At 40.1% G+C, this 18,841-nt stretch overlaps 2 protein-coding genes across 4 annotated transcripts in view; one reads left to right on the forward strand and one right to left on the reverse strand.

Moving 5' to 3' along the window:
• Positions 1-18,841, reverse strand: part of SPATA6L (spermatogenesis associated 6 like) — a 59,934-nt gene that overhangs the window by 40,306 nt on the left and 787 nt on the right. The window contains exons 1-4 of one of the 3 annotated variants that reach the window (XM_024734295.1): positions 18,252-18,308; positions 9,422-9,466; positions 5,101-5,238; positions 1,381-1,429 (exon numbers count right to left, since the gene is read on the reverse strand). In XM_024734295.1, coding sequence (XP_024590063.1) covers positions 1,381-1,429; positions 5,101-5,238; positions 9,422-9,460 — 226 coding nt within the window. In that variant the 5' untranslated portion in view covers positions 9,461-9,466; positions 18,252-18,308. Of the gene's footprint in view, positions 1-1,380; positions 1,430-5,100; positions 5,239-9,421; positions 9,467-18,251; positions 18,324-18,841 lie in introns of those variants that run through there. The other 2 variants (XM_024734297.1, XM_024734296.1) reach the window with 2 other exon arrangements.
• Positions 5,519-8,450, forward strand: PLPP6 (phospholipid phosphatase 6). Its single transcript, XM_024734299.1, has 2 exons — positions 5,519-6,713; positions 7,147-8,450. The coding sequence occupies exon 1, from the start codon at positions 5,568-5,570 to the stop codon at positions 6,438-6,440; it is 873 nt and encodes a 290-aa protein (XP_024590067.1). The 5' UTR covers positions 5,519-5,567; the 3' UTR covers positions 6,441-6,713; positions 7,147-8,450.

The following is an 18,841-nucleotide window of genomic DNA, read 5'->3' on the forward strand; positions in this document are numbered from 1 at the left end:
TGGATATCCAGATGCAAAAGAATGAAATTGGACCCTTAGCTCATGCCATTTACAAAAATCAACTCAATATGTATTATAGACTTAAATGTAAGAGCTAAAATGATAAAACTCTTAGAAGAAAATATAGACATAAATCTTTGACTTGAATTACACAATGGTTTCTTAGTTATGACATCAAAGGCAGAAGTAACAAAAGAAAAATAGATAAAATATAATTCATCAAAATTAAAAACGTTTGTGTTTCAGAGAACACCATTAAGAAAGCAAAAAGATAGTCCAAAGAATGGGAGAAAGTATTTGTCAATCATACATCTGATATGAAAGTTATATCTATAATATATAAAGAACTTACAACTCAATAATAAAAACCCAATTAAAATATAGGAAGAGGATCCGAATAGACACTTCTCCAAATAAGATATACAAATGGCCAATAAGCACATGAAAAAATGCTCAACATCATTAGCTATCAGGGAAATGCAAATCAAACCCACGAGGTACCACTTCATATCCACAAGGATGGCTACCAATCAAAAGGATAAATAATAACAAGTGTTGGCCAGGATGTGGAGAAATCAAATCTCATATATTGCTGGTGGAATGTAAAATGATACAACTCCTTTGGTATAATCTGGAAATTCCTCAAAAAATTAAACTGAGTTACCATATGACCCAGCAAGTCCACTCCTAGGCATACACCCAACAGAAATAAAAACATGTTTACAAAAAAAACTTGTACACAAATATTTATAGCAGCATTATTCATCATAGCACCAAAGCAAAAATAATCCAGATGTCCATCATCTGATGAATGGATAAACAAAATGTGGTTTATCCATAAAATGGAACATTATTTGGACATAAAAAGAAGTGAAATCTTGACACATTCTATAGCAAGGAAGAATCTTGAAAACATTATGCTAAATGAAAGAATCCAGTTACAAATGACCACATATTATATAATTCCATATATATGAAATATCCAGAATACGCAAATCTATAGAGGCAGAAAGATTAGTCAGTAGTTTCCTAGGGCTGGAAGGGATGAGGAAGAATGGGTATAGGGTTTCTTTCCATGGTGATGAAAATGTTCTAAAATTGATTATGGTGATGGTTAAACAACTCTGTTAAGATACAAAAACCATTTAATTGTAATAAAACAAACATAATCATACCATCCAGTAAATGCCATACATATCTAGAAAAGGGTTTGTAATTGAATCAATGACATGATTGAAATTTTACACAGACTATCTTGAACATAAATATGGTGTAAATGTGGAAATATCACAACTTAGAAAATAGAATTTTATATCTGTGAATTACATATACACAATAGTCTCTCTCTCTTTTGTTGGGGGTGAAGGGGGGAGTACCTACTTTCTAAAATGTCTGCTACAGCTCCAGGATCTATTGCATTTTCAAATACCTGCAGGAAAAAAAATGGGGAAAATAAATCTTCAAAGTTTTATTAATATATACTTATAGAAAATCTAGAGCATATTCTTCCAAATAATTAACACATGTCAAATCCAGCCATATAATATTTTAGGATTCAACAGGAGTACCTTTAACAGGTATGTGGTTAAAAGTTCAACAAATGCCTATAGAACAAATGAATGAGAATTAACACAACACCAAGTACAAGGAAAATTTAAGTTAGCTGAATCTACCACATGTTCAAAACGTCATCTACTTGACCTAGCCCCACAGTTTGTTGCTAAAAGCACATCTGGCATCTACCTGAAAGAGTCTTGTTTGAGTACCTAGAAAAACATCCTGAATACAACAGATACTTATTACATGTTAACTGAATAAATGGCTTCTCTTCCCAAGCCATTGGTTGTGCTAAAAAGGAACATAAATAAAAATTCTATGTGCAACACAAAAGAAAAGCTAAGTACTCATAGCTAGACTCCCACAGAATCCAAAAATAACAAGAGAGAGAGCCTCATAAGTTTTAGGTGTATCATGAAGCACAAGAAAAACACTGTGATACCTGTCTACCCACAGCCAAATATGTTTATTTTGTCCTTGAGATAAAAGGGCCTAGGGGGACTGAGGTAAAGGCATAACATGACCCTCTCCCTGAACTCTAGAACCCTGTAAGAAACATAAGTTTTCAGCAGAGTTTGTTTTCAGGCATTAAATTTCTGATTTAAACGGTGTTTAACCTTAAGCATGATTAAAATCTGCTCTTGATCCAAAACCAGGTCTGCTTTAACCACAAAAGTGGAGGCTGTCCCCTGTAATCCACTTCTGTCTTACTGACTTGGATTTAACAAGCAAATGTGAGTGAGCTGGGGGTTTTTCCAAAATTTTTCCAGTAATATTAGTTCATCCCTTCTCTTCATCCATATCTAAGAATTTTCTCAAGGATGATCGTGGGGAATAAATGATCAACATGAACTGCTCAAACACAATGGCTCATACATTCTTTATGAGTAATTTCTTGTTTATCTGAATGCTTTAGAACATTGAATTCTGAATTATACAGAAGGTCCAAGGAGGAGAAAGTGTTTTCACTACTCCCTGCAAGTATTTGCAGCTAGAGAATGGAACAGATACAAGAAAGCTAGAGCCAACTGGTAGAAAGCTTGAATATGAACTCAAACAGCTCACACAAGAAGGCAACTTTTCAAAATTTAAAATAAAGCATTTATTTACTTGCACTTTATAAAATGAAAAACGGTCTGTGATATCTCGTAATCTCAAATACACAGCTTTGTGACTGTGTGACTCTGACACTCATTCTCCTCTTCTGCAAGTCAGGGAGCTTGGACTAGATGACCTCCAAGGTCATTTACAGATTGATTTACAGCTTCTACAATTTTACATCCTTGGGCTTCTTATAAAAAGATGTTTAAAGTCTTCTAGAAAAGCAAATTTACAATTGATAAAACTAATAAGGAAATTCTTGGGGGAAAAAAATAGACTGGATTTTCACCACCCACTTTTTAACCATGACCAACATTGAAATGGTTAGAACTAGGTTCCTTTGGATGCGGACTGTATGTTCCAAGGTAATATCCATTTATTCCTCTCTTATCCAAACAGTTTGGAAGACTATTTAAATTAACAGGCTGGCTCAGAAAGAGAAAAACAAATACTGTATGCTAATGCATATATATATGGGATCTAACAAAAAAATAAAAATGGTTCTGATGAACCTAGGGGCAAGAGAGGAATAAAGATGCAGATGTAGAGAATGGACTTGAGGACACGGGGAGGGGGAAGGGTAAGCTGGGACGAAGTGAGAGAGTGGCATGGACATATATACACTACCAAATGTAAAACAGATAGCTAGTGGGAAGCAGCCACATAGTACAGGGAGATCAGCTCGGTGCTTTGTGACCACCTAGAGGGGTGGGATAGGGAGGGTGGGAGGGAGACGCAAGAGGGAGGGGATATGGGGATATATGTATACATATAGCTGATTCACTTTGTTATATAGCAGAAACTAACACAACATTGTAAAACAATTATATTCCAATAAAGATGTTAAAAAAAAAAAAGAAACCAAAGGCAGCAATGGAGGTTGGATTAAAATGTATGTTGGAAAGGGGTCAAAGCCTTTGGAAATGATGCCATAAATGTGTATTTAATGATACACAAGGAAGTAATGATCAATATTAAGTAATAAGGCACATTATAACTGAATTAACAGATGAGAATTTTTTGGTGTTGTTGCCCTATTGTATGTGTGTTTCTATGTTTTAAGAATTGTGTGGCTATAGTTTGTTCTCTCCCCACTCCTTACATAATACTTATATTTTATCACATCTATAAAGTACATTAATTGAGGTAAAAATAAAACAAGGGGAACATAAAAAAAATGGTACAGATGAACCTAGTGGCAGGACAGGAATAAAGACACAGACATAGAGAATGGACTTAAGGACACGGTGGGGGCTGGGGAAGGGGAAGCTGGGACGAAGTGAGAGAGTGGCATGGACATATATACACTACCAAATGTAAAATAGATAGCTAGCGGGAAGCACCTGCAAAGCACAGGGAGATCAGCTCGGTGCTTTGTGACCACCTAGAGGGGTGGGATAGGGAGGGTGGGAGGGAGGCTCAGGAGGGAGGGCGTCTGGGGATATATGTATACATATAGCTGATTCACTTTGTTATACAGCAGAAACTAACACAACACTATAAAGCAATTATACTCCAATAAAGATGTAAAAAATTAATTAATGGGCTGTGATTTATAAAAATACTACACACAGCCCTAGCCCTTTCAAAAATCAATCCTGATTTCCTCTGCTACTCTGTTTGAAATAGACAGATCATTTTCAGGGCACCACCATCCAGACCTTTAAAAGTGACAGGCCCTACCCTGAAGCCTTCCCATTCTCATCCTCTCCCCAATAGAACCACCTCAGTGATATTTTTTGGGACAAAATCATAGGCTTATCAAGGTTAAAACTGATTCAATCTCTAAATTCCAAAACAAAAACTTCAAGAGATTGTCAGTGATTGGATAGTAATGAAATTAATGTTCCATTAAATATGAAAGTGGGAAGAGGGTTGGTAACGTTTTGGCTACTTATATTATGATCACATTCACTGGAATGGAATCTAGCTTTTATCACTGCAGCTAAATAAACCAGATATGACCTAAGGAAACTCAGTAAATCTAAAAAGCCTTCTTGTTTTGTTACAGGATTTCACATACAGGATTTAACTAATTTGGTTAGTCTGGGGTATTTTTCTGAATCTAAAAAAGTTTGTTTCTAAGGTCTGCTAGTTTATTGATAACTGTCAGAATGTACACAGCTGCCTCTAACACTTCCAAGAACATTCAGAAAATGCTCTCTGTTCCAGTTAGAAAATGCCATGGGAGTTCCAAAAATAGAAAACATCTACCAGGGTACTTAGCACTAGTTTGACAGAACTTGGCTCAGATCTGGGATGCAAAAGCAAGTCCTCCAACTATGATTCTGCACTGTGCTGAGGTGCCTTCATGTATTTTTTTTTTAAAGAAAATTTACAAAATAACTTTATAAAAGCTGTGTTTTTTATAAGAACCACTAAATGATCCTCAGACAACAGAATTTGAATTTCTCTATTTAGCAATGAAAAAGTCAAGATCACCTTTTCAAACCTCATGCTCCGCTGAATCATAATAGGGAACACGGAAGGAAAGCAGTGTGTCTCCAGGTACTGATTCAGGAGGTAAACCCCAAGGAACACATCTTGCTTGTCAGGAAGGCACACCCCTGGGCAAGAAATCTTAAAAACAAAGAAAAAAATAGAGAACAGGGTTTGCGTTTTGCTTTGTAAAGGGTCTATTTCCCCTAACCTCCCACAAACAATGTCAAATTTCCCCCACAACCGTAACCCTCACCTCTCTCCTATAGCACTACCCTTCCCCTCTCCTCTCCTCGCTCAAACTGGAAATTCCAATTTCCTCCCAAGTCTCCGCCAGGTGTCACAATCGTCCTCTCGCTGGCTCCTCTCCCCGCCCCTCCAGGATGGCAGTGCGGAAGCGGAAGAGGCTGCAGGGCCGGGAAGCTTCTCCTTAGGCTGGCCGGGTGCTGCGGTCCGGGCCGCCCGCCGCGATGCCGAGCCCCCGGAGGAACGCCGAGGGACGCCCGCTGGCCGCCTGCGCCCCGAGCAGCAGCGGCAGCCCGGCCCATGGCGGCGGCGGCGGCAGGTTCGAGTTCCAGTCCCTGCTCAGCAGCCGCGCGCCGGGCGCCGACCCCACCTGCGCCCGGCTCCGCGCATCCGAGAGCCCAGTGCACCGCCGCGGCTCGTTCCCCCTGGCCGGGGCGGGCTCCTCGCCGGCGCTCCCGTCCCCGCTGCCCGAGGAGGACCGCATGGACCTGAACCCGTCCTTCCTGGGCATCGCCCTGCGCTCCCTGCTGGCCATCGACCTGTGGCTGTCTAAGAAGCTGGGGGTGTGTGCGGGGGAGAGCTCATCCTGGGGCAGCGTGCGGCCCCTTATGAAATTGCTGGAGATCTCGGGACACGGCATCCCCTGGCTGCTGGGCACCCTCTACTGCCTGTCCAGGAGCGACAGCTGGGCCGGGCGAGAGGTGCTGATGAACCTACTCTTCTCCCTGCTGTTGGACCTGCTGCTGGTGGCCCTGATCAAGGGGCTGGTCCGCAGGCGCCGCCCGGCCCACAACCAGATGGACATGTTTTTCACCCTTTCGGTGGACAAGTACTCCTTCCCTTCGGGCCATGCCACCAGGGCCGCCCTGGTCTCACGGTTCATCCTGAACCACCTAGTGCTGGCCATTCCACTGAGGGTGCTCGTGGTACTGTGGGCCTTCATCTTGGGCCTCTCCAGGGTCATGCTGGGGCGGCACAATGTCACCGACGTGGCTTTTGGCTTTTTTCTGGGCTACATGCAGTACAGCATCGTGGACTATTGCTGGCTTTCACCGCACAATGCTCCAGTCCTCTTTGTACTTTGGAACCAACCATGACACCATCTCACTTGTTATGGCACCAGATCTGAAAGTTTCTACACGTGACGATGCTGACATAAACCAGCAGCCATCCTGCTTGCCCCCCTAAGGATTTCAGGCTTCCTTTTGGGATTTCAGGTGTCCTACAATCTTGATGGGTTGCTAGGCTAGAGCACAGTGCTGACCATTACTGATGACAGCCATATTATAGAAAGCAACCCCCCCCTCTATTATATACCTATTCAACAACTTTTTATATCTCCAGGACAACTGCAAAGAAACCAAGTTGAGGTGATTATAATATTGCTGCTTTTTAAAAGTTGACATCAGAAAATTTTGTTTTGTGTAATCCTGTAAGTCAACATATCACTTGTAAACTGAACTTTGAAAAAACAAATCACCTTCATTCTGTAAATATACAGGCAAATGAGCCACATACTAATCCTAGTTCTTTTCCTGAGGTAGATTTTAAACAGTACTTTAAGAGTCTAAGACATAGGTTATTCTAATTTATCCTCTGAAGATCTGTTACCACAGTTGGGAAGATTTATTCTTACTCCTAATTTTCTTGGTATGCTTTCTTAGTTTTGTCTCTTACATCTTTGCGCATCAGGTAGTGAGAAGAGAGATTATAGTACATATCTTTCTCTCCTTTTCCTCTACCTCCTCAAAAGATCTTTAAAAAGATATTTATTTCCCACTAATATTGTCTTTCTGCATTCAGAGAACAAACCAAGAACTTACCTGAAGAAGAAACACTTAAAGGCGGGCATATCGACAGTGCCCATAGAAAAGGAAAGATGGGACTATGGCCTCATGCTTAATTCTGTTGACAGCAAATAGCATGGCATGACAGAGGACAGAAAAGCGAAGCTGCTGAGGAGATCAAAGGAACTGAGAGTCTGGGGGTAGGCTCACTACATACTTTGTCAGTGGACCAACATGGAAGAAGATGGGCCCTGTTGCCTACCATCTCTACTGAATAAAGAATAATGCTTCTTTAATGAGGTAATAAAATGGAAAAATAACTTGATTCTTTGCAATGCAACAGCATAAGCTTTCAAATATATACCACAAGGATGACCCTGTATATTATATTTTTCATATGGAATTCCATTTCCCTGTATACAGCACACTTTAGGTAACAGTATTTAACTTGAAATTCATCAAGTGGAGCCTACTGCTATACCAGGCACAAAATATAACTCCTAAATTTCCATTTATATTGACCCTCACAATTAAAGCAGTTTATCGATGGTGCCTCCCCAAATCACAAGACCAAAAACCTCCAAATGCAGGGTGGACTCTGCTCATTATTCTTTGATCAGGAAAGATGGAAGAGGGTGTGTGCTTTAAATGCTGCTCTGCCTGAAAATATGAACCTTTAAATTACCTATGGAACTGGTGTCTTTAGATAATCTTAACAACCAATTATTTTGACATTTATAAATAGAAAGGATTATGGCATTTGATCTGTCATATAGAGATGTACCTAGGAATCCGGAGAATGGCTGTGACAGGTAGGCTCTGATTGGGTGGAAGTGTGAACTTTCTGAGCGTGAGAGGAACACTGAAAAAGGAATAGCTACTTTTCAAAATGAAGCAAAATTATTTGCATTTCCACAACATCCTGAACACAGACTACATCTTCACTTCCTGAATCAGCCAAACTGTGACACTCTAAGTGGTTTCCTTTATTGTTTAGACTTAAAGAGATCCTTTATTTTAATTGCAGCAATATTCAGGCCAGATATTTGGAAGCAGTTTTTCCTCTTGCAGCATCTACAAGTCTGAATACTGGGAGATCAAAATTAGGCTCACCTCCTTTCTGGTTATTTTTCTGGAATTCCCTTATCTTGGTTGCTGGGGCCTGAGTTTGCTGGCTTTTAAAGCACAGATCAATTCACCTGATTTTTTTGAAGCATCCTAAGTACTGTAGAATAAAAAAAAACTGATTCCCCTGTTAACTAATTGTACACTGAAGAATACCATTTAAAAATCAAAATAAAATTAACCAGTAATGTTGAATGAAGTGAGATGAAAACTTGTTTAATTTTTGCCTTAATAAGTAGGAAGACAGATTTATCACTCGTCTCAAGAATTCCTTCATCTTACTACACAATTGTGAGAGGTCACAGTTGATATAGCACAAATGATATAGTCTGGTCCTATTTGCTGTCAGCAAAATCAGTCAAATCCAGGAGATTTCCATCTTTGTTTCAGAGCTGCACTTAGGATGAAATCACAGCATCTGTCACTTGTATGGAGGCTAACCAGATTTTCCACGGCCATAAACTGTTGGTGTTCTGCTTATAAACCTGGCCAGTAGAGAAGCTCCTTATAGCTTTCAGGCAAAGCTGCCTGACAGTCTGTCACCAACTACACATGGAAGGGTTGGAAAATGGAAGCTGAAATAAGGAACGACTGACCCCAAACAGGAACAATGGAGTTACTTTGCCACAGCACCTCACTTAAGCAGGATTCAGTGGATAATTATTAAACAGCTGTTGATTGATCCCTTTTGGAATTAGCAAGCCAGAGCCATCTGTAGGGGAAGTATCTTAGAAATACTTGATTGGTTTATAGAGGTGGCAAATTATCAGGGAAGTGATCTGGCTTTCTGAAATTAAAATCTTCCCTGGTTATTTAAAGAAGGGGCTTTTTAATCTTCACAAATCTGTATCCCGGAAAAGAAAATAAAATCCTTCTTGGACTTAATGCAAGGTTATTTTAAAAGAACAGAAAAATTCCAGATAAAGCCAAGAAACAGGCTTGGGGGCGGGACGGCGGGGGGGCGGGGCAGGAGGGGTGGGAAGAGGGTGAGTTGAACTAAAGGTTAGAAAGTAAGAAAAGACCAATGTGGAGAATCTTAGGGACAGAGGTAGGATTAATGATGTGTGTGGGGCGAGGGGTGGTGAAAACGACCCAGAACCATTTTAGAACCCTGGGGAAAGAGTCTGATTTGGGCCAAAGAGGAGAGGTTCGTCGATCTTTCTTACCGCCCGGATCTGTAGTTCCACCACCACCTCCAAAGGCATAGTTCCCTACGTGGGCGAAAGGACTGGAATGAAAAGATCCTTTTGCGCTGAGCCTTGGACCGATTTTTCTTAAGTTTAACTCAATCCTTGGAGCAAATGTTCCCAGTAGTTTCCCCAGCTCCCCACCCCACTGTACCCCCATAAGTTCTCCCACCAGCCCAGGTCCCTTCCACCGGTACGGGTCTCATACAGCGCGAGCTGGAGCCAAGGCTTCCAGAAGGCTGAAGCGTCGCGTTGCTATGGACACTCAAAACACGCAACCTTCCACCAAGGAACGCTTGCGAGGCCCCCGGCGCCGCCAGAGTGTGAGCCGCCTGTGCTCCACTTGGAACGACACTGGCTTCCAGACTGCACTAACGGGAAAGAATGTCCTAGTGTATATGCCCTGGTGGCCGGATCACGAGATGCTAAGAGCCCTAGCTTCCTTTCCACGCTTTCCATCCACTCTCTTTAGGGCCCCAATCACTATGTTAAAATGTTTATTTTACAGTGTCAATTCTAAAAGTCGAATGTGATCATAGCTCCGTTACGATTTAAGCCCTGCCCATTTTTAGTATCTATATGACCCCCAAGCCCTGGAAATTCTGTAACAATTACAATTAAAATAGTAGTATGTCCCTAAAGGTATTCTCATGCTTATAAAAATCATATTTATGAAATGTTACGTCCTCATGTTTGGTTCATAAAACATGCCCACTGTCAATAAGAAATGAAACGTGTGCTAATTAAAAACACAAGGACAGGGCTTCCCTGGTGGCGCAGTGGTTGAGAGCCTGCCTGCCGATGCAGGGGATGCGGGTTCGTGCCCCAGTCCAGGAAGATCCCACATGCTGCGGAGCGGCTGGGCCCATGAGCCATGGCCCCTGAGCCTGCGTGGCAGCGGGAGAGGCCACAACAGTGAGAGGCCCATGTACCACAAAACAAAACAAGGACAATTCCTAAAGAGGTTTAAAAATTACGTATCCTGTTTTAGTCCCAATAGAAATATTTTTCAGTCTCTTTACTGGGGTTTAGTTAACTTAAGGGAAGCAATGAATTACATAATCTCCCAATGGGTAGTTACCATAGTTGCCAAAGCCAGGGTTACACTGTGAAATCCGTCAGAGGTAGCAGGCAGGGCAAGAGTTCTTAACCAATAGAAGAAATTGCATTTTTTCCCATTCACTGTATTTAACAGACAAAAATGAAGGAATAAAGGAGGGAGTGGCCGCTTCTAGCCAATCAGAAAAATCTGGGAGGGCCAATGCTGTCTCTAAACAAAACAAATTTTATTGGAATTAGTCATTTATTACTAATATTTTGCATTGGAGATTTGCAGAAATGTGAGTGCAGAAAGATGTCCTGAGACAAGAATTAGGTATTAATTTTGGTAACTGGAGTGCCTTTCCCTGAAAGGGAAAAACTCAGTGTGATGAAGGAAGATGTACTATGTCCTTATCCAATCCTCGATGATCTGTCAGCATAGCAAGAGGCACACCAGTGGGTGCTTGGCTCCCTACAGTATCCAGAGCACTGACTTGTCAGCTCACAACAACTTGCTGGCGCCCTTACTAATGCATTTATATACAGGGACAGGACCTGCCTTGACCCTTACAAGTACGTCATCAACACCAATGCTAAGACATCAAGGATAGTGACAACCAAAACATAAGTAAGTGGTCAGACATAATGGAAGGGAGGAATCAATCTTTATTGAAAACCTACAAACTGGTAGGGATATTGCATATGCTAATTAACTTCATCCCCACAGTAACTCTTTCAGGGAGATATTATTATTCTTATTTACAGGTGCAGAATCTGAAGCCAGACAGTCTTTTGTCCAATGCCACACATCTAAAGGGAAGGAGCCACACTTGAATCCAGGTGTGCCCTACCACGTCTCTGCCATTGTAACATAGACAACCTATTGATTCCGAGACACAGTGTCCCATTCTATGCTCTTCCTAGCCTTAACTGGACTCTCCTTGCTTAACTCTCCTTGATATAACTGGAATCTCCTTGCTTGACTCCTAGGGCACAGCCCTTTTCTGGTTTCCCTTCAACTCTCTGGCCATTCTTCCTCCTCTCCCTGGCTAAGCAGTGTTTCTAGTTCTTTCTTTTCCTCCCTCTATATCCTTTACCTAGGGTGTCATCCAATGTAGGTATGGATTAGCAAATGTATACAGATTTACATATCCCACCCAAGCCTCTCTTATACTTTCCCAGACAAGGTAGAATCTCACTACTGTTTATTTACACACACACACACACACACACACATACATATATATCCTCTTTTTGGCAACTGTGACAATAGCAGTTTTACATTTGCTCCTGCGATTGTTGATTACTATTTGTCTCCATAAACTGTAAGCTCTGCATGGCTAAGAGTTTGTGTCCTAAATACCTAGCAGAGTAGATGCTCAATAATTATCCTGAATAGATGTTAATTTCAGAGATGGTCAAGCCAGGCTATAGGGTTTAATGTATGTACATGGGTAAGGGGAGGTCCCACCACTACATTGCAAACTAAATATGCAAAATGAGAAATACACCCATGCCCGACTAGCAGCTACTTCTGCTAGTCGGGCATGGGTGTATTAACTGAGCTGATAGGAAATATTTGCACTCTGTTAATTTCCCCCACCCCAGTCACCTGAGGCACGTAGCTGCCAGGGAGATACAGAAGTTGCTACATATACAATGCCTCTGGCCCATCTTGCAAAGATTGAGGCTGCCACCTCCACTGGAGGTCAAGCAAAGCCATTGGACTGTCACCACTTACAGACACTGGCTTTATTACCTGTGTAGGTACCTGTGTAGGTGGCAGAAAACAAATCTCATTAAACAACTCTTAGTCCCAGAGTATTTCTGCAGTGCAGGCTGATCAGCAGTGACAACAGCATTGCAGAAATGACACATCAGTCACGCATACTGCTCACATCCTGGCCACTGCCAAGAAAATGGTACATGTCCCAGATGGGGATTTCCCAAAGAGTTAATTATAATGAGAAAAGAACAAAATATTACAGATAATTATAGCTGAGATTTTCCTTTTATCTAAAAAAATACAGGACACTAAATTGTAAACATTTATTTTCAAATAACATTGGAAGGAGTATTCATATGAGGGGAGGACAATATATTTAAAAAAAGGCATCACTAATGGCAGAGATGTGGGAAAATACATTCATACATTGTTGGTAGGAGTGTAAATACATAAAGTGTATTAATTTTCTATGGCTACTATAACAAATTACCACAAACTTAATGGCTTAAAACAAGACAAATGTATAATTTTTGATTTTGTGGATCAGAAATCCAACAGAGATCTTTAAAAGCAAAATGTGAGGGCTGCATTCCTTATCTTTTCCATTTCCTTGCTTTTCCAGCTTCTAGGGGTCTGCCTTCATTCCTTGACTCATAGCTCCCTTCCTTCATCTTCAAAGCCAGCAACATTGAACCAACTCCTTTTCATGCTACCATCTCTCTGGTTCTTTTAAGGACCTTTGTAACCATATAGAGTCCACCAGATAATCCAGGATAATTTCCCTATTTTAAGGTCAGCTGATTAGAAACCTTAATTCCATCTTCAAGTTAATTTCTCTTTGCCATGAAAGGTAACATGTCCCCAGGTTCCAGGTACTAGGGCATGGATATCTTTGGGGGCCATTATTCTGTCTATCACATGTGACTTCTCTGGAGAGCAATTTGTTAATATCTATCAAAATTTTTCATTTTACTCAGGAATTCCACTGCTAGGAATAGGTATATATGGGTATACTTTCACAAGTACAAAAAACATATGCTGCAGCAATATTTGTAGTTTAAAAAATACTGGAAACCATCTAAATGTTCATTAAGTATGGTCAGATTAAATCAATTATGGTTAAGCCTCAAGATGGAATAGTATGCAGCATGGGAAAAGAATAAAGCAGAGCTCTAAGTCCCAGCAGTAAAAACTCTCTAAAATATAGAGCTAAGAAAAAAAAAGCATGGAACAAAAATGTGTAAACTGTGCTGCCATTTGGAAGAGACAGAGAATATGATATAGACATATATGCTTAGAATATTTCTGAAAGAAAAAACTAGAAACTGCTAATGGTGGATGCCTCTGGGGAAAGAACCTAGAGTAGAGACACAGAGAGAAAACTTACTTTTCATTGAATAGCCTTAGATACTTTTAAAATAGTTTTGCAAAGTATTTGCATTATTTGGTCTAAAAAGGAAAATGAATTAAAACAAGTAGAAAATATAAAATAATAGAAAGGATAAATCTGGGAGGATAGGAAGGACCAGGAACTGGCTTCTTCAGCATTGGGGCTCCATCCTGTATACCACATACTGTGAGAATATCCACGCAAGTGTGTCTGATACTTTTGCTTCCAGTGCAGGGTGTCTTATGCTGTGACCCCTGGATGTGTCAGGGATCCTAAAGGCCCTGAGATGATAGGAAACCTTTCATGCATGTGCATATGTGCATTTTTCTGGGAAGAGAGCCTGTAGTTTTCATTGGAGTCTGGAAGGGGTAGAGTTAGTCCAATCAGGTTTTGGAACCACTGTCCTGCCCTCAGTTCCCTGCTATAGCAAAAAGAAGGGCCACCCATGTTACCTGACAATGAGCAGATAAGGAAAGAGGGGCTCTTCTCTCCATCACATTCATGCCCACTTATTAGAGCCAGCTGTCTCTCCAACGGCAGCTGGATTCAATAATAAGTGAGAAAGATCTTCAAAGTCCTGTTCTAGGCCATTTGTTTATGTCTGGACTCAGACTCATTTGTTAGGCCCTACAATCTTTTGTGCCAGTGAATTATTCATTAGCAAATGTGAATAACACCAGCAAACTGAGTTTCCAAAGCGAGTTGTTCATTAGGATTTGGGAGAAACGCCTGGGCGCAGGGAAACCTCAAGTACCTGAAACAATCTGGATTATTTCAGCCCTAAAGCAATGGCAGATTACTGATTTTTTTTTTTTAAGTGTAGACCCAGCCTCAAGACTCAGGAACTAATTGTGTTTTATGTTTGGCCTTCTTCAAAGTCTTTCTCTGAAATGTTCTTTAACAGTATAGTTTCCTTAGAGTCTGATATATGGAGGAGAAAAGTTTACCTTTCTGACTTTTACTATAAATGTATAAAAGAGCTCAATGAGCTATTTTGGGCTCTTTCCTTGGTTCTCAAAAACTGCACAAAGATGAAGTTTATATTTTTTTTAAATCTTAATGTTAAAATCATATCCTTTGGGGGAACTCCATATTAGAGGGATGAGGGTGTCACCATATGAACCCACTGATCAATCTTAACATCACTAAAGGTGACATCACATGTCTTCTTCATGTGTGATTCATAGGAAGCACCTATGAAGCACTTTTGCCAAGAAATTTGAAGTTTAATCTGAGCCACTAGAGCTACATGATCTAGTAAGGTAGCCACATATGGCTATTTAAATTTAAATTAACTAAAACTAAATAAAATTTAAAATTCATTTCCTCACACGAGTCACCTGTAAAGTGCTCAATAGCCACAATGGCTAGTGGCTACTGTACTGGATAGTGCAAGTAGAATATTTCCATCATCACAGAAACATCTATTGAACAGTGTTGTTCTAGAGCTAATTTCACTTCCTAGAGGATAGAGAAACATGTTAATGACACCACAAGATAGCAAACAGACACATCTAGAATGTGAAACATTCTATAGGACAACTAACCCAGTTAGCCTGCAACAAGTCAAACCCTGCAAATTAAAAAAAAAAAAGGAAGGTGGGGAGGAGAAATGTTCTAGATTAAAAGATACAAGCCCTGACAACCAAATATAATATGTGGACTTTGTTCGAACCCTGATTCAGACAAACCAACTTAAACAGAATATTGAACACTCTTAGGGAAATTTGATTATGGTTTGGGTATTAGATAACACCAAGCAATTAATTAATTAATCAAAATTAATTAATTTTGATAGGTATGATAATGTCCCTGTGTTTGTGGAAGACAAATATCAACATTGTTTAGAGATGCATATTGAAGTATGTAGCAGAAATGATCTAATGCCTAAGATTTTGTTTCTAAATACTCCAGCAAATTAACAAAAGAAATGGATAAAGGAAATGTAGCAAAATCTTGATAATTGTTGATCTGGGTGATGGACATATGGAGTTTACTATAATAATATACTTTTGTGTATTTAAAAATATAATAACAATTTAAAAATCTTTAACACATACTTAAATAAGAAAAGTAATCATATCCTTATGTAAACCTCATTCTGTCTTAAGATAGCCCATCAAGAAGATTCTTGGTGGCATCACTATGAATTTCTTTGACAGAAGTCCTACATACGTTTGGGACTTCCCTGGTGGCGCAGTGGTTAAGAATCCACCTGCCAATGCAGGGGACATGGGTTCAATCCCTGGTCCGGGAAGATCCCACATGCCACAGGCAACTAAGCCCATGTGCCACAACTACTGAGCCTGCGCTCTAGAGCCCGTAAGCCACAACTACTGAAGCCAGTGTGCTGTGCTCCACAACAAGAGAAGCCACTGCAATGAGAAGCCTGCCCACTGCAACGAAGAGTAGACGCTGCTCGCTGCAACTAGAGAAAGCCCGCACACAGCAACAAAGACCCAACGCAGCCAAAAAAAAAAAAAAAAAAAAGTCTTACATACGTTTAAAGAAAAAATATGGTGGATCTATTCAACTCAAATTCAGATAACAGAAGAAAATTACTGTGGTGTGTAATACTTTACAAGTAATTCAAAAAAGCAGCAGTGTATTATAATAACTGTGGTCTCTGCATGAATATCCAAAACAGGAGCTGGCAATTTGCTTACTTCTTTAAGCATACATGCTTCTTGAGAATTTTCCCCAAGTATCAGGAAGGCTTCCAGGGAAGGAATTAACTTGCAGTTGAACAGCTTTTAACAATCTTGAAGTCATTTGGGATCTGGACCCACACATGAAATCTATTTCACAAACTATATTAGAGGTCATGAGTCAAACTCATGTTACTCTTTGGCTTCTGCTTTGACTGACTGGCTTTTGTAGGCTCAATACTTACTTAATGATACCACACAAAACCTTCCACAAGGACTGCCCTTGGGCATTCTGGACTACGTACATAGTGCATATCCTTCCATTTTAAAGTAATTTCTCTTCAGGAAAAATTAATTTGCTCCTTTGCATTTCAGCTGGCTAGTTCTATGTCCATGGGAGTAGTAGGATAACTATGACCCAAAGCAATTTCCAAGGAATTATATTATCCGATATAAGAAAGCAGAAAAGAGTATGACTTAGTTCCAAGACTTGTAAAAAGTATCCACTGTACTTGGGCACAGGATTCAGGCCCCAAAGTCGGCCATGGCTAAGATGAGGCTACTTCTGACGTCATTATATCCACCCTTTCTTCTCCTAACAAAATATAACTCTTCCCATTCCCGTTTTACCCTCTTCTGTCTCTGTGTAATCCTACACCTTTCCTTTTATCCTTGTTTCCATTCATTTGTTCCCTATTCATCAATTCAACACATATTATTGAGTACCTACTATGTGCTAGGTACCGTTCTGGACCATGGAGGCACAAGAGTGAACAAGAAACAATCTATGCCCTTGTGGACCTTACATTCTAGTGAAGTAAGAAATAAAATAAATATGTGAACATAGATAATAACAGTATGATAAATGCTAGGGAGGAAATATCCAGTGGGGTGAGATAGAAAGTTACACGTTAGAGGGAAGAAGAACCCTATTTAGACCCAGTGGACAGGTCAGCCTCTTTAAGGGTATGACAGTTGATCTAAGACCTAAAAAGAAAAGCATGACCACTAACAAGACTTTTAAAGAACAAAGAGAAAAGATACCCAGGCAAAAGGAGCAACAAATGTAAAGGGCCATGAGTCAGGAAAGAAATTGATATGTTTGAGGAACTGAAAGGAGGCCAATGAGCATAATAAGAGAAAACTGGGCAGGGGGTAGAGGAAGTTAAGAAATGACACTCAGGAGTTAGGCTGGCACTAGATGGCACAGTTATGGAAGAACTTAAACAGTCATGGAAGACAATGTGATTGCCTCCCTAAGAGCCATAAGCTCTTCTTCCTTGCCAATGGAATCCCGGTTTTGTGCAGGTGGCAATGCATTTAGGTCTAGGGAATGAATCAATTTATTTAAGCCAGTTCTGGCCAATAATATATAAGGGGAAGTCACTGGATGTTTCTGAGAAATGTTCTTCAAGTAGTAAAAAGCCACAAGTGAGTAAAGCTGTTTTTCACTCCCCTCCCTTCCTGCTTTAGCTGCTGTCATGTTTTCTCCTATGGCTTTCACTCTTGAACTCGAAAGGTTCAGGCACAGTGCTCCTCAACTTTTATTTGTAATTAGTTACTAAGGTATAAGATATAGTCACTGGAAAATACTGGAACAGCATAATACAGGAAAACTTAAGAGTAGAAAGTAAAGATGCTCAGTGACTTCCTTGGCAGTCCGGTGGTTATGACTCCCCACTTCCAATGCAAGGGGCATGTGTTCCATCCCTGGTCTGGGAACTAAGATCCCACATGCTGCGGGGTACAGCAAAAAAATTTAAAAAAAAAAAAGAAAGTAAAGATGCTCAGAAACTTTTCTCTCCAGCCTTACCCACTAGGAGTAATCATTAATAATTCTTGTTTACTTTCCAGGAATTTTCTATCACATGTACACACACACACACACACACACACACACACACACAGAACTGTTTTTACATAAATTGGATTACTGTCTCTTGATAGATACGTATAGCTATATAAATATACATATAAGAAAGTAAGTTGCCTTTTTTTACTCACATTTTGGAGATATTTCTATATCAGCACAGTTATATATACTTTCTGCTTTTTGTTCCTTGCCACAAAAAAAAGAAAAAAGAAAAAAGCTGCAATAAACACCTTTGTGGATAAATCACTAGTTATTGGTGCAAAAATAACTGTTGGATAATTTCCTGGTAGTTAATTTGCCGAATCTAAGCACTTAGACCTCTGATACTCTCAGGTTACCCCACCCGAAAGGTTACACAAATGACATTCTAACAGCATCTCCTCACACCTTGCCTACACTCGGTATCGACAAACTTCAAAAGATTGAAAAAATGGCGTCTCGTTATTTTTATTTGGGTCTCTAATTATGAGTAGGGCAGCAATGCCTGATTGTTAAACGTGCACGTTTTGAAGTCATACGCCCTGGGCTGATCCTACCTCTTCCCCTTAAAATGTGTGACCTTAGGCATAATGGGGTCTATTTCTTCTTCTCAAAAAAGGGGATAATGAGAGCACAAATCTTTACGATTAAACGAGATACGTAGAAATACACTGAAGCCCTTCCTACACATCCGCTATTTGTGGTACTGTATTTTTTATTTTTTTAAATTTTTTTTATAATT

Source organism: Neophocaena asiaeorientalis, unplaced genomic scaffold (assembly GCF_003031525.2).
Source record: "Neophocaena asiaeorientalis asiaeorientalis breed wild unplaced genomic scaffold, Neophocaena_asiaeorientalis_V1.1 scaffold256, whole genome shotgun sequence".
NCBI lineage: Eukaryota > Metazoa > Chordata > Mammalia > Artiodactyla > Phocoenidae > Neophocaena > Neophocaena asiaeorientalis.